At 36.6% G+C, this 17,339-nt stretch overlaps 1 protein-coding gene across 1 annotated transcript in view; it reads right to left on the reverse strand.

The window, feature by feature from the left end:
* The window catches only part of LOC145662143 (uncharacterized), a 48,660-nt gene extending 32,082 nt beyond the window's left edge, over positions 1-16,578 (reverse strand). The window contains exon 1 of the mRNA XM_081727476.1: positions 16,357-16,578. Coding sequence (XP_081583602.1) covers positions 16,357-16,374 — 18 coding nt within the window. The 5' untranslated portion in view covers positions 16,375-16,578. The remainder of the gene's footprint in view (positions 1-16,356) is intronic.
* Positions 16,579-17,339: the final 761 nt, after the last annotated feature.

Raw genomic sequence — 17,339 nt, forward strand, 5'->3', positions numbered from 1 at the left:
GTGGCAGAACTTTAAAATCAGGTTTCTCCGCAAAAATTCTTTTCAGGGCCCTTTATGCCTATAGAACAATTCAATTCTTTCATGTTTCTTTCCAACATAGACGTTCGAAATCAGGCAGTAACACTATGTAAACACAAGCAATGATGCACCCAAGATTTTTCTTTGGGGTCCGAAGAGTTTTTCGGAATAGCCTACAAAATGCAAATAATTTTGTGTATTTGCCCCCTGAAATTGTGCTAATTGGGAGATCCAGACTCTCAGACTACCTGTTCAGTGTTTCGTCCACACATATTTTAGGGGGCCACTTCCCCCGGGAGGAGATCAAAATAATACGTCTATAATATAATAATAAATAAAAGAGTACCAGCAGTGGCCCTCTGAATACTAAGTGTGCCCCCCGGAAGATTTTTTCTGAATGGAAAACTGCACCTATTAGGGATGCGCACGATACACGATTTGTGGCTGTCTCGTCTCGAAAATGTGCTGTAAAAGTGATTGCTCGACTCGAAAAATGTATATTTCTCTATTGGAAGAGCCGTGTCTCGACTCGAATTTAGTCTGGAAAATCCTGTCTCGACTCGTCTCGTGCACATCCGTAGCACCTATGTCGGTACATCCCTGAACACAAGTAACTAATAATCAAAACTCTACTTTGCATTAGAATTATTACTAATTTAAAATATAGCTCCATCTAAATTTATTAGCAGAAAATGGATTAATAATTATTGTGGAGTGGAGTGGATTTTAGTTTAGCGTCCCGTTCAGCAGCGAGGCTATATGAGACGTGGACCTACTGATTAACGTGGAATCCGAACCACATGAGCTCCCGCCGGGAATCGAACCCGGGTCTCCCACGCCAAAGGCGCGTACGCTAATAATTATTGTTATCTGTCATAATAAAACGAGCATCTGTATACGCTGCTGTGATTGAAAGTGAGAGTACTGAAAATAATACTTGTCATCCAAATGACCTTTCGTCGCTTTCGATTTTATCCTTTCAAGTTATATACTTATATGCCACGGGAAAACTAATTGTATTCAAACAAATTTTGAAATACACGAAATTTAATTCAGACCCGTAACCGAAATGACCGTATCGTTCCATTTTAATTCAACAATTAAATTACTGTAATCAGGTAAAATAAATTTACAGAGTCAAAAGAATGTCGACCTGCAAATTCTTTCGTTAACAGTGACTGATATTGACAAATCCCCACCTCAATATTTGTATGATTTTGTCCAGCACTCGAAAGAAACTTTTTCGATTCCCGGCGGGAGCTCATGTGGTTCGGATTCCACGTTAATCAGTAGGTCCACGTCTCATATAGCCTCGCTGCTGAAAGGGACGCTAAACTAAAATCAACTCAACTCGAAAGAAACTTTTTAGAGCCTTCGGTTGCCTCTTATCTTCTTTCACGTTTTGTAGCTTTCTTTTACTATAAAATGCTCACTTGGTTTTATATCGTTGGTCGAGTAATGAATGAAATGGTGGAATGAAGAAAGTGGGAGGAAACGGGAGAACCCCGAGAAAACCCACGCATACGGTGTTTGTCCACCACAAAGTTCACTTGGCGGGGGCTGGGATCGAACCCGTGACCCCAAGCACCAGAGGTGAACGCTCTACCACTGATTCGTTAACTTGGTAGACGTATATGAAGAAATCACTAACAGAAAATAGCTGATAGCTTTACGCCTAACCATCTCAGCGACCTCGAAACTATGAACTCTAAATGAACATCGGTTGTCGTTTTCGATCATTTTATATGTTACTCCCTTCCAAGGTGTCTTGCCCCTTATCCCAATGCATGAAAAGCAAATGATATTTTCGCAAACAGCCAGGGGCAGGGAAGGAGTAACAGAACGCACACAACTCGCTGTATAGCTTTAGGGCAAATACCTAAAGGCACAAGCAATAGGGCACTTGACCAAGAGCAATGTTGCGAAACATAAGACAAGATAAGCCCACGCTCAGCCTGTTCGACAAAAAATCACTGACCCTTCGAACAAGATAATATTGTCGCGCTCTCAGAGTCAAGTTTTAATTGCATTTGTGTTGAAGTACGTTTTCTTTGGTTTTTAAACATTTGATGAATTTCTTACACACTGTTGTGTATGATATTTTCTATGTGGAATATTATTGTATATTTTGTACTGTACACGTTGTGTAAATAGAACTCATCTGTATTTCTTACATTGACTTTGAAAACTTTAGCAATGCCCTCATGCGCTGTGTACGGCTTTAAAATGAACACACGAAATAGAAAAGTTGGTGAAGAGAATGTTAAGTTCCGTTCATTTCCAAAGCAGGGAGATATACAGCAATTGTAAAGCAATAGGGGTGTAATTTTGTCATCTGTGGTTGGACCCAAAAAGCCGTAGATCCACGCTGCTTATGCCCTTAGCAGAGCTGAGCTGATTTTGAGTTTAACGTCCCGTTCAGCAGCGAGGCTATATGAGACGTAGATCTACTGATTAAAGTGGAATCCGAATCACATGAGCTCCCACCGGGAATCAAACCTGGGTCTCCCACGCCAAACGCGCGTACGCTAAGCTTGTGCCCTTAGTTTTATGAATTTTACCAAATTAATGAATATCTACATATTTTAACACAGTATATGAGTTCTTTGCTATACTGCTTCTGTAATAATATTTTTGTCATTAATTTGCTTATTATGTATCTTTCTATATAAAATAACTAGTTCTGGCTGGCTGATTGATCAACGCTAGGCCAAACCGCTTAAGCTAGAAACTTGAAGTTTAGAAAGGGCATATGATTTGTAATGTAAGGTCCCACTAAAAGAAGAATATTTGGAAATTTGAAGGGAAAAGGGAGAAAGAGGAGTGGCAATTATCTTTAAATGCCCATACCTTGGAATCTTTGAGTGTTAACGACATGAAATTTGGTATATGGACTTCTCATTTAAAATAATTAGATATGTATGTAAGCGCTTTTATGATATTTGCCCTAGGAAGGAAGAAAATAGGGTAAAGTTACAATTGTTATAATTGGATGGTCATAACTCGAAAATCGTTAAGGTTATTGACATGAAAATTGGTTGAGTTGATTTTGAGTTTAACGTCCCATTCAGCAGCGAAGCTATATGAAACGTGAACCTACTGATTAACGCGGAATTCGAAATATATGAGCTTCCACCGGGAATGAAAATTGGTGTTTAGGTTTTGCAAGTAAAACAATTAAAGACATGTTTCTGCGTTTTTTTCATTTTTCCTTAGAAAAAAAAGGTTTAAATTGTAATTGGTAAAATAGAATGGCCATATTCCAAAATCCCTTAAGAGTAGAAACATCTTGATTAAATATGTATTTCAGTTTTTTGATATTACGGTTAGAAGAAAAACAGCAGGAAGACAAAGTTGGGGGTTGAAATTGTTAGAATAAGATATGCCATATCTCGAAACCACTTAAGATAAGAGATCTTAGGGATATGAGAAGTGAGAGGCCGGAGAAAGAGCAAATGCAAGCGTCTGGAGGCGGACTCCCCGCCTAGCCGAAAGCAAGTTATGCAATTAAAAAATTTGCATCAGTTAAACTTTACACGGCGGTTTCTGGGTGTTGGTTTTTGAAGCTCCAAGTTAATCACATAACTTCAATTTACATGTGTTTATTTTCTAAAATTCAGCAGTTGTTTATATGTGGGTATTTTGGACTCAAATTTTAGGTCTACATTTAAATTCATATGTTTTTTTCGTTATTTATATCTGGTATCAACTTTATTTTCTTTATCAGAAAGATAGAAGATAATTTATTAGAATATTTTCATAGTTGAGGCTTTTGTTATACAGTAATGTCAATCTTAAGCACTCTCCTTTAATATGTCACATTAGGGTGGGCCAAAATATAAAACGAACAGTAGGCGATTGTCCACAAGGTTTATTTTATTCCTTGTGATGTATACAAATAACCAACGAAATTTCAGTACAATTAAGTCATATTTACAGGTCGCTTCATTTTTGCCTTGTTTTAGTTATTGTAGGATTAAAAGTGGATCTGAAAAGGCATGGGGACGCATTCGGTCACGCTGTCCCGCGTGCCTATTTTTGTCATTTGTAATATTTTAGGAAGTAGGAGATGCCATGTATATTTTTTGAAATGAGGCTAACGGCGTCCCCCCATTCCCCCTCAGTTTTACCCCTGATTTGTTGCCAAAACTTTTAGAAAAATGTCACTATTTGTATCTCAATTTAAAAAACGCTTTCTTCAGTGGAGTGGAAACATTTTTAAGATGGTTTTCGACCAATCGAAGAATAAACTGTTTCTGTTCCTAGTCTTTTGTCAAGGCTTCATTATACTTTTGGATGAGACTGATACCTCTTTCAGCTACATTATTCACCACAGCCATTTATTTTGATAATTCACAAAATTCTTAAAAAAAAAAGCATTATCTCGGCAGCGTTGTAGTGTTTGTTTGAGGAAAGATTGAGACTTCTCTTTGCCTTTTTTCATTAGGACATCAAATATTGAGTGTTCTTGCTGTTACTAGATCCTCCAAATTAAGATCTTCGGGTTTCTTTGTCAACTTAAGTCGTAGTGGAATGTTTGGTTATGCTGGCCGCTGCAGGCTTTGGACCATCTTTTCCTTTCTTTCTTCTGATACTCTCTCATAAAAAAAAAGCTAATTCTGATAAAAGTGCAGACAAAAACGCTGCACATGCACTACTAGAAATGCAATCCTCTGAGTAAGTTTTCAAAACTGACATAAAGTTAGTCATTGAGAGGGATTTGGTTGACAAGGGGAGCTTCATTCCACTTTTTCACATAAACAAGGCTGACAAACAGCGCTAAACATGTGATAATTTACTTTCGCGTAGTCATCCTAAATTGAGACTTAAAAAAAATTCATTGTTTAAATGCCTTTCCCCATCCATCTAGCGTGATGTTTTGGGTCTCGAGCTCGAAATGACTGATTGTCGTTGCATCCACCAAGAAATATGAGAAATAAACGCAAAAGTTCCTTATAATCATCTCTAGGCTTCTTGGCTTAAGGAGCACTTGGTAAATATTTTAACATCTGATATGTTTGTGCTTCAATGGATTTCGTGCATAGCATCTGTGCATCACTGGACTCTCAAATAGGTCGTCAGTTATCTTTGTAAATCATCCTGATTTACTGATGACCACTGTTTATGAAATTGTTTGAACGATGAAGTTGATAGACCTTCTGCCGGACTAAACAAACATTTGAAGATACTAGAGAGGGGCCGTGGTGTGTCAGTAGTAGAGCGTTCACCTCTGGTGCATGGGGTCCCGGGTTCAAATTCTGCTCCCGCCAAGTGAACTTTGTGGTGGACAAACGCCGTGTGCGTTGATTTCCTCGGGGTTCTCCCGTTTCCTCCTACTTTCTTCATTCCACCATTTCATTCATTTCTCAACATCACCATCTCCTTTAGCCTAGCCGGCATAACCGTGGGACGTAAAACTCAAAAATTTCATTTTATTTTTTAAGACACTAGAGAGGACTACCTCCATAACATGATGACACCATCTAATGATCACAATGAAAGCTACGAACTTATCCGGCTATCCGGCTATTAGCACAGCAACTGTGTTAAATTACATTGTAGTCTTGACGCCTATAATATAGTATACATGAATATAATACCCATTAGGAACCTAATATTTTTCTAGTGCAGCATATATTTACCTTAAATTTACGAATGAACGAGTATATACGGAGAAGGGTATACGCTATATTTTTGAGAACGGTCCAGCGTATACCTCAGAAAACTTCTAGCGTTAGTTCATTGGTAATACTACATAAACAAAAAGATTTAAAATGGAGCGACCTGTAAATATTAAGCAACAGAGCTGAAATTAAGCAAGTAAATAGGTTATGGCTAGAGGAAAAAATAAGCCTTGTGGACTATTATTTTGAACAAGTTGAATTTTTGCATTTGATTTTGGACCACCCTAATGTTACATGTATCGTTAAAAAAAAAAAAATAATCCTATTCTTTCTAAAATTATTTATGTAGATCAAACAAGGAACAGAAAGAAGTAAAATTCGTCCTTATCCGTTTGTATTTCAGCTGCTATTTGTTCCTTTCGTTTTGTAGAAAAATCAAAGTACAGAATTGTGCAGGAAAATTGCTTTTGAGAAAGGAATTAAATGAAGATTGTTTAGAAAATTGAAAGGGAATCACTTGCGGTATCGGCATTTGTGATACTGCAACAATTGCGGTACTTCGAGTATTGACTTTTGTGGTATTGGGACATTTGCGGTACTATTTGAAATAACTTCTTATTCTCTTTGCTAAGAGAAAATATTTTCGAGTGTTCAGTTACAGGATAAGCACGCAGTATCAACTGCTACACAACGACCAAATTTTATAACATTGGTGTAGCTAGCACTTTGTTTTAGGGGAAAATAACATGACTGTTTTAGGGGACTCGGGTTTTTGCATACTAAAAGCAGACTAAAAATCTTCTTTCAGAATATGAAACCATTATTAACTCACATACATACATACAAACTTTTCTCAGAACACTAAGAACATGTAAACTCAAATATAAGGATCAATTATACAGAAAAGTGAAAAGAAAAACATTTACTAGGATACATGGTAGACACATCCGAAAGATGTAAACAAATGCTTGTTTCTGATTGGCCAAAACTGGAAAATGTAAACAAATTCTTATCTCTCATTGGTCAAATGCCTGTCCATAATATTTAAAGGAAACTTCTAGAAATGTTTATATTTTTGTTTTCTTTCATAGCTTTCATTAACACTTTTCCAAGAACTACAGATAATTATGATGGATAGATTGAGACAACTTACAATCACAATAATAAAAACAATAAACAACGTAGCCTCTATTCTGGAAGAAACAATAATTACTCCAACTTTTGAATGTGTACCATTTTCCTCAAGAATTTCTTGACATCTTTTGAGGATACATAATCAGTTAATGCTTTTTCTATTCTTCCGTCCAATTCTATGTACGCTTGTTGTCTACGTTTCCCTTCAATGTTTAAAGGTCTTCTTTGATACAGCTAGCTGCTGTACACAGCCTCATTTTTTAGATACTTCTAAACAACACACTTAGGAGTTCATTTACTTATTAATGATTTGATTCTGTAATTCCACCTTCAACAGCATTATTCGTTCTGTGCTCTTGATTCAAGTAGTTTCACATGAATATGTCAATACCAGTATTATTTAACCGGCATTATTTCTTAATCACTGTTCTGCAAGATAATCTAAAAACCTAAAGTCTTTCGTGATGTGATGCATCTTCGATAATGGAAAGCCACCCAATAGCAATATCATCTACAGGGAGAAATGGTAGGGCAAAAGAAATTCTGAGGCGGAGCCTCAACTCTGGAACTGATTTATAGTTGAGTCCTAATTCCTGAACCTTCCTCCACAAGCACTGATTAAAATGGAACTTACACCAAGTAATGTGCGTTTCCTGGAACAGTGTTCTTCGAGATGTTATTGCTTTTTGCTCGAAACGTAATTTGCTTAATTTCGGATTCCAATCATAATATTAACCTTCACCAAACTGAAAAACTCTGATATCTCTTACTATCTCTTGCTGGTAAAAGGACGAAGATCCAAGGGACAATATTTGTTTCCTTCAAGATATGTTCCCGTTCTTGAAATTTCAATATTGTCTGTACTGAAAACCCTGCTGAGAAACGCATGGTTTCTTAGATGTTTCGATTATTGTGATAGTTTCCATTAAGCAGCCCGCGTGATCTCCTCTTATATATTCATGACCTACTAAAATCAGCCAAACAGAATGAATCACATATATTAGGCTGTTGCATCTGCATACCCAACCTCTTTATTAATGTATTCATTCTAATTTAGATTAACGGGGCTGAAACGGATGATTTCGGCGCACGTTCCACGGTGTGTATCGCAAATGTCCTACTGTTTAAGGGAAAGTTTTGAACAGTACCGCAAATATCCCAGAAAAACTGGTGTTCTGGTTTTACCGCAAATGTCCTGATACCTAGAAAACTAATGAGTTCAAGCAATGACCATCCGGATTCTCTAAGATTTAAGTACAGATAAGAGGGTATATAATGGAAAAGCATTCTACCTAAAAATATTGAAGCCATTGAAGAACCTTATACACAGCAGGGAACAGTAACATCTGCATTAATTGAAGATATATATACTTGAGAAACTCGGCACTACATGATGAATTATTTACAACAGTACCAGTGTTGTCAACGGCTTGAGCGGATCGGATCACGGCTCAGTAACCACCGAGCCGAGCCGAAAAGTGAGCCAAGGAAAGAACATCATTAGAAAATTAACAGGCATCATAAAAAAATGAATTTGTTAGCAAGTGTGAACCGGAGGTTTTAATATTTTATCCCATTTAGAACATACATAAGTATAAATTAACTAAACAAGCAACTGAAAAGTTCTTCCTCCGAAAGAACATTTTACAAGCAAATGAAGAAAGTGATGAAGTGAGAAAATTAAAAGTTCTGGAAAGAAATTCTGATTGACAAACGCAACTGGATTAGGCCAACTGGGGATACAACTTAAGGAAAAAAAAGAAAAATGAAATCTTTGAGTTTTACGTCCGACGGTTATGCTAAAGGGGGTTGGTATGATGAGTAATGAATGAAGTGGGAGAACCCCGAGGAAACCCACGCACACGGTGTTTGTCCTTCACAAAGTTCACTTGAAGGTGGCTGGGATCGAACCCGGAACTCCAAGCACCAGAGGTGAACGCTCTACCACTGAGCCACCGGGGCCCTTAAGGAAAAGGAAAGAAAAGCGCACCACAGACAATAACTCTAGAGTTGTGGGGAAAGTTGTCCAAATAGACTTTTCTTTTTATTGACATTTAAAAAGAAATAAAATATATTTCCATGACGGAATAAAATTCCACTAATATAATAGACATCTAAATTAGAAATACCAAAAGACAGCTGAAAGTAAGAAGAAAACAGCAATTTCACATCAGGTTCCAAAGAGAATACACAACAGCAAGCGAGTAAGCAGACAACAGCGTTACTTCTCCTGTGGTTCTGTCCCGAGCGAGTGTCAAAGGTGACGTCATTGCACGAGTAGGACAGAAACGCGTTCAGTGATGAACTCACCAAGGCAGTTTACTCCACGGAGTCCGACACTCTATAAAGTGCCTTTTATCTATACAGGATTATGCGCGATCAACATTATAACTGTTACATTTTTCATTCTCTGTTGCAAGAAAATAATTGACATAAGAATAGGACCTGTACTTAAACGAAAAATTACATAAACGGTCTGGTAGTTTTAGATAGAACGATCCGTCAACTGGAGGTGGGGTAAGTTCTCAAACATGTAAATATACGACGTCTTATGTAGGTGCACTACGCAACCAGTTACTAGAGAACAAGCCCCGAAGTAAGACTGGTATCAAAACGAGACTACTTACAGTATTAGTCCCCTTTCAATCGACAAATAGCTATCTCAGTCTCGTCTCGATAGTTCCGAAGTAAATTGTGTGAAATTATTGCACACTAAATTCGACAGTAGATTAATAAAATATACCTCCAAAAGTTCTCCCTATTACTTCAGAATATATCCTGGATGCACCATTTTCTACTAGATAAAGTATGAATTAGCAATTCATATACAATATTCAAAAATGCATATGTCTATTTCCATTAAATATAACCATTAGATATATTTGAGATTAGTTTTCCCAGTAGAATACGTATTTGAATCGGAATGAAATAGTACGAATCCATTTCCAGCAGGAACAACTGAATAAACTTGCCGCTAACGAAGAATAAAGCCTTGGGCTTTCTTGGTATCTGGAGTGTCATTATTCACTTCAGCGACCCCAAAACTATTGAATAGACACTCATATCTTTCAATTACGAATTTTTAGGACGTCGAAAGCTTTGGATTTAACGTTAATATCGTTCATTTTCGATTATTTTTATATGTTCCTGTGTCTCCCATAATAGAACTAGAGGTGATACGGGTTTCGATTCCCGTCAGGAGTCGTGTGGTTCGGGTTCGACGTTAAGTCGTAGATGCACGTCTTGTATAGAGTAGTAGCTGAAAGACACGCTGAACTCTATATCACCTCACCTCGTGAGATATTCTACGTTTGCATAATTTCTAAACCACTTTTCTTTCTTTCAATCTCCTCCTTCCTCTTAGGACACGCATAGGTTCAAACCGAAACATTCTTCACGGTTGGAGGACGCAAGGCTACTGTACCATACTGTACAACCCTTATGGGACTAGGTAGGGAATTACGCAGTTTGAATAGCACGCACGAATAAACCACGCTTACATTTATTATATATAATTAATAAAATCTCATATTAGGACTTACTCTGCACGTCAAACTTTTAACATATGCGACTTTTTAAATTCTGATCTTCTTCTTCTGCTTTATTATTATTATTATTATTATTATTATTATTATTATTATTATTATTATTATTATTATTATTATTATTATTGCAATAGCTATATGAAGCAATTATCTCGGCAAACTTGGTTAATACACATCATTCAGCAACCAGTAGTTGTAGAAATCAGGCTTTTCCAACCGAAGTTGTTAGCTCAATTGGTAGAGCGCTGAGCCATGGATTCAAGGGTTGCGAGTTCGAATCTAGTCTAAGTCAAAAGATTTTTTTCCTTATATAATTCTTGAAATGGAAATGTTTCTCTCTTCACCTTTATCTCGTAAATCTGAATAGGGATCTTTGGATGTGAAAGAAAAAGTATACTAGAATATAAGAAAAGAGAGGTAAATTACATAATACCCTTTGCAATTTTTAACTATATTTTCACCTATCTAGGACGTTTCTAAAAAGTTCAGACTTCTAGACCTCCTTTTCGCTCTCTTATGTGACCTTTAACTAATTTCTACAGTTACTTAGTGAATCACATATACATATATTACAGATGTCGTATCTCTTTCTCTTCTCTCTACATCATGTCTGGAGATGAATGTTTTGACAATAGGTTACAAACACGATTTTAAAAAATAATACGATCGGCGATATCAGTGATACATATTGTGGTGTTTAACTTAACATATAAAACAATAAATAGAAAAACTGAGAATACGAATCTTTTCGTGCACTGATGCTTCAATAACAGTGAACTGATGCTTCAAATCTGTGTCTTTACTCCCTTCACCTATGTTAATTCCCTAGTCAAAATAAAAACTCTTCAAAATTAATCACAAATTCTTATACAACCATCCCTTCCTTGGAGTACTGCGCGGTCACATACCCGTCACTGCGATGTAAAGGCACTTATGGCGACGAGGATACCAGTAATTGACACCAAGATTTGTGAGATTCACCAGTAATTGACACCTTGTGACCCAGTAATTGACATCTCCTAATATCTTATTCTAATGAACCATATAATTTTCTACCAACTTATCACGCTGATTTATAAGTTTCCACCTGGATAAACATGTTTATTTCTTTCGCTAATACAGCTATTATAGTACTATTTTGCACTGTCCATCGATTTTCTGTTTTCTTTGGAGAACTACTACTTAGAGGCAAATATTAACAGTGGTGTGGGATTAAGAACACTTCAAAGGAAGAAAAGGTGGCAGCATTTGCTTGTACCTAGTTCTGCAGTCTTGATGCGTCGGAAAAAAGACGACAGTGTCAATTACTGGTACACTGTCAATTATTGGGACAGTTACTCTACTTCGGCTTTTTCTCCATGAGAATCAGTATTAAATCCGGAAGTTGCAATGAGTTTCAACCATTTCCGGTTGTAGTACAGTAATAAGATCATAGAAGAGGTATCATTGAGATCCTCAATCCATATTTAAAAAAAAAAACATTTCTTACTATAGCTATTTTTGCTTAATTGCGATCAACAATAAAAAACAGAAATGGTAGTTTTGTACCACTTCTGCTTGGAGATAATGATGCAGATGCAACCTATTCATGGGACCCTAAGTTCCAAACCAAAAACATTTTTTCTTTTTTTGCTTTAAGTAATTTTTTTTTTGGGGGGGGGGCTCTGTGAGGATCAATTTTGAAACCGGAAGATGCAGTGAATTTCAGCCGCTTTGGGTTCTAGTAGAGTGATAAGTGCATAGAAGGGATCTAGTCTTAAGATCCTAATCTATACCAAAAAACATTTCTCAGTATCTTCATTGTGAATAACATTGAAACCGGAAACGGTAACTTTCTACCACTTCCGGTTCGAATAGAGAAATAAAGAACGGAGATGAGAACTATTCCGGGAACGTTGAATCTACATCAGAAAGCCATTTGTAGTTATATCTTAATATTTTTGCTTTGATTCCTGTGTACGAGCATAGCCATTCTATAATTATTGCGATACTTATACTAGGAGCATAGTTTGTAATTTAATAATCAGCTTGTAGCAATAAATGCAATATTCATATACTAAATAATACTAAGAGAATTTTTTAAAGAGGTAATAGAGAGTATAAATGATATCTTGAGTAGCAACAACAAAGCTATAGTACAGAAACTTACTGCTTAGATGAAACATATAATAAACAAATAAATCAGCACTTGCTACTTCTAACCAAATTAACACAAATAACACACAGTATAGCTTAAGAGTGTTCACATATGGTGGCGTGAAGTATTTGGTGCAATCCAGGGCCGTGCCGTGGAAAATCAGCGCCCGGGGCGAGAGTATACATATATTCCAAGCATTTTTTCCTATCTTTTTCCTGAATTTTCGTCCCTTACTTCGGCGCCCGGGGCCGTCGCCCTGCTCTTCCCCCCTTGGAACAGCCTTGGTACAATCCCAGCTCCCGCCAAGTGATCTTTATGGTAGGTAAATATAGTGTGTGCATCTTTTTTCGGGGTCCTCCCGTTCCCTCCCATTTCGTAGTTCCACCATTATGAATAATATCATCATCATCATTTCCCTTAACCTCTGTGTATAATCGTTGGACAGAACACTAAAAAAGAAGTACTGTATACTGAACAAAATGTGTACTGACAAAACGAATGAAAGATCAATAAAAATACATCACAACATTCGTAATAATCTAAAATATTTATGTAAAGGGGATTCAAATGTTTTGCCCAGAATACAATACCACATAAACCCCTCAAATTAGGGAGATGAAACTCGGCATATAGACTCCTCATAGGCGGACACGTATCAGAGCGTTTTTGAAAATTCGTGTTTTAAGAGGAAAGAGGCATTTTCTCTTTCTTTTCCTCTGTATTGAAAGCTATGTTGTATGTTGTTGTGGTCATATGAATCATATGACAGGAAACTAGCTGAATACTTTGAAATACATATGCATTTTGAAACATAATTAGTACTCACATCTCGAGCTAGGTTTCGATCACAACTTCGATTAGAGGGAATGTCACAAAAGAAAATGAAAATTACATGAAATCGTTCAATTTACGTCCTGCTATTATGGGAGGAAACGGAAGCACCCGAGAAAACCCAGGGACACAATGTTATCCCTCACAAATTTACTTGACCGGGAATCAAATCAAGGACGCCACGTACCAGAGGTAAACAAGGTACAAATGAGGCACTGTGTCCACTATTCTAAAAGATCACGGGGCTCAAAAATTAACTCAAAAATAGAGTATCCCATAAGCCCCTCAAATTAGGAAGATGAAAATCTGTAGGGGGTCTATATAAACTCGTCATTACAAATAAACAGACATGTGACCCAGCATTTTCCAAAATTTTGATTTAAGGGGAAGAAAGGTGCAATTTCCATACTACTTCACCACATTGGAATAGATGTTGCCTGCTGTTTGTGATCGCATCACGGAAAACGGCTTACTCGTATGAAATGAATCTTGGTACATAGTTCTTGCCTCAGGGTTTTCATCATATCACATTGATTAACGTGCGTATCCTTAGGGAATAGAGAAGTTGAAAATTTATGCCAAATATAGAGTATTATTATAACTATATGGATTATTATAACTATATTTTCATTGAAAAGCATATTCTAAGTGGGAAAGAAGGTTCAAAAATCTTCCATAAACCTATCCTCTCCGTAAGAAGAACGAGCATTTCAATTAGACGAGTCAATATATAAATGAGTCCAATTGAAAACCTCCGTTTTTTGAAGTAGTTAAAAATTTGGGGGAAAAAAGTCAAATAAACGCTTGTAAGATAGAGAGTAGTAAACAGACTCATTCGACAGAATTTTAGTACGAAGTCTTTTGAAAATGATCTTTGAGTAAGGCATGAAATAGGATAATATAAAGCTTGTGGTTAAAAAGGTTGATTATAACTATCATGTTTGGATTCGATTGTTTAATAACAGTAGTTGACGAGCTTTTCCTTTTGTTGTGATGAAGATTCAAGTTTCATAACGTATAAAGTTAATAGTACGAGGGACGTCCAATTTATAACCGGAATCTCTTTTTTTTTCTTTCTTCGGTGTTGCTGAGCGCAACTTGGTTTTCGTATCCCATCCTGTGATAGGGTAGTCCTGATACTTTTCTGTGACAAAGAGCTGTTGAGAAGATAGTAACAGAGAACGGCGATGGACTATAACAACAAGCCTAGCAGTGTGGAGTTGGCGGCCCCAGTAAAGCAGCACTGTATCATCAAGTTCCTCCTGAAGGAAGGCATGAAACCTGCTGAAATCTTCAGAAGATTAAGTGCGCGTTATGGCAAAGGAACTCTCTCCTAGTCACAAGTGTACGAGTGGGTTCAAAATTCAAGGCAGGAAGAAAATCCGTTCTAAATTTGGCATGTACTCCACACCGAGCTGCTGTAGCCAACGAAACCAATATTCATTGCCTGGAGCAGCTCATTTTGAGTAATCGACGCATCAGCGTGGAAGATTTGAGTGCGAAAACAAACATCAGCGTGGGAAATGCGGAAACGATCATCCACAAATATCTGCACTTCTGAAAATCACAGCCAGATGGTTCCCAAGAATACTAACGTTCGATTAGAAGCAGTAAAGGAAAAATGTTTCGTATCAGCATCTACAGAGATTTTAGAGAGAAGATGAGAGCTTTCTTGAGAGCTGGGTGCATCATTACACTCCTGAGTCAAAGCGCTCCAGCATGGAGTGCTGATTCACCGTCGCCGGAAAAATTCAAGGCACAAGTTCCGCTGCAAAATGATGTTGACGGTTTTCTGGGCTAAAGACGGGGTGATATTCAGATTATCTGGCACGCGGGACAATAATCAAGGCGGCGTACTACAATAACCTCCTCTGAACCAAAGTCACAGAGGCTTTGAGAAGAAAACCACCACATCAAGATGAAGGACGGGGTCATCATCCTGTATGAAAACGTGCGTCCTTATACGGTCAAGACAAAGTCACAGCTATCACAAAACTTGGTTAGGAGATCCTAGAAAATCCCCCGTATAGTCGCGATCTGTCACCTTGCTACTTCCATCTTTTTAGTCCTCTCAAGGAACACTTGGGAGGACAAAAATCCTACACCAACAATGGGTTGTGGTGTGTGCTGAAATTTGTGAAAAATCATGCCAAAGAATTCAACACCGCAGGAACATGGACATTCCCACATCGTGTGCGTATATATGAAAAGTGCCTTGAACAAAGGACAATAATCGATTGGCATGTTGTCTTCTCTAGGTAACAGAAAAAAAGAGAAATTCAGGTTATAACTTGAACGTTCCTCATAATATTAGAACTTATAATAATGATAATATTATTAATTTTAATAATTCTATAATATTGATAACGTTTAACAGGAAAATATAGTACAAAGACAATCATAGGCATAGATTCCTTTACCAATTGATATCATAGATTCCTTAGATCTCATAGAGCTAAATAAAATGATACGAATGAGTATAAACCCTCATGCGTAGTTTTCGAAAATAAAATTAAGAACGATATTTTTTTTTGAAAATCTAAAGGAAACTAGAATGATAATGAAACGAATATTGAAGAATACCCTCAATAGGCTTTTAATTATAACTCTAGCAAGACGACAGTAAACAGTAATTATATAGTTAATGAAATAAATTCCAAAATATAATTTATTCTTAAACTTTGATTTTTTTTTGTTTAATTATAATTTATCCGAAGGTAAGATATAGATCAATCTATAAACCGCATGGAGGTTTAAAAAAAATGACTTCCGTGAAGATAAATCATCATGCGTAGGTTTTGAGAAATTGCCAATAAGATTTCTTAAAAGAGCTAGAAAGTACGACATTCGTTGTCAATAATTCAGAATATTTATTATCCTGAACAAATCGTTAATTTACTTATATATGTACTGTGTATTTAAAATTATTCATTGTTTAATAGTAAATTGTATCTATGGTTGTTCCTATTCTCCTTATACATATATACTTATAATGACAATAATAATTTACTCTGTATAAAGTAAATATTAAACTATTAGTAATAATAAGAATAAAAGATTAGCTTACGTGACTTGCAAATTTCATTCCAGCGTAGTTGCTCAGGCGGAAGATGATCGAACCAGAATCCAAACTAATATGAACCCGTCTTAAGAGTTGAAGATAACTTTATAAACTTCGCTGGAAATGGGATTTACATATTTTTGTTTCCTGTAAGGCGGAATTCCTGCCATCTCTTCAGAAGAAAATATACATCTGTTGTTGAGAGCTTCCCGGCGTCTTGGTCCTGAAGACACGGCTTCGTACAGGAACCCGGTACTTACATAACTTTTGATGTCAACAATAAAGGAAGGATTGTCGTCATATGTTACTCTGCAAAAAGCAGAATGAATAATACATATGTTTTTGTTTTCTTTTATATATGTATGTATTCTTTACTTTTTCTCTGCTGTCAATGAGGAAACCCCTTAGTTCTGGAAAGTTTGTTTATTTAATATAATATAAAAGAGAAAAAAAATTAAGCAAGTCTGCCGGAAAGATGCATGAACTAGATTTTTCCGCTACATGCTACATCAGAACAAAATGCAAATAATGTCGTGCAAATTTCCATGCCATAAAACTATAAACTATACTCAACATTTACGTAATGACTCTTTTAAAAGAAACTACATTAAATTCATCTGCGTTACATAATAAATCCTATAGTTCTCCTTCGAATCTCACTGAAAAACACGGGAGCCCTCTAACTATTATCAAAGTTTCTATGCCCATGTCTTTCTTACAAAAAGCTGACTTAAAAGGCTGAGTCCCAGCCCGGAAGAACCTAAATTAAAGAAAAAGGGGTAAATGCTTACTAATCGTGCAATTAATACTGGGTTTGATTCCAGCCAGTGTTTTATAGTAGACGATATTGTGTCCGTGTTTTTCCCGAGAGTTTCTTCTTTCCACTCAGAGCGTCACTCCACTAACTATTTCCTAATAATTCACTTCCATTAATTGTCGGTCTACTTTAGCCTAAAGAGCATAATGGGTGATATCTTAAATTATAAAGA

The sequence above is a fragment of the Thermobia domestica genome, chromosome 10 (genome assembly GCF_964235325.1).
Source record: "Thermobia domestica chromosome 10, izTheDome1.hap1.1, whole genome shotgun sequence".
NCBI lineage: Eukaryota > Metazoa > Arthropoda > Insecta > Zygentoma > Lepismatidae > Thermobia > Thermobia domestica.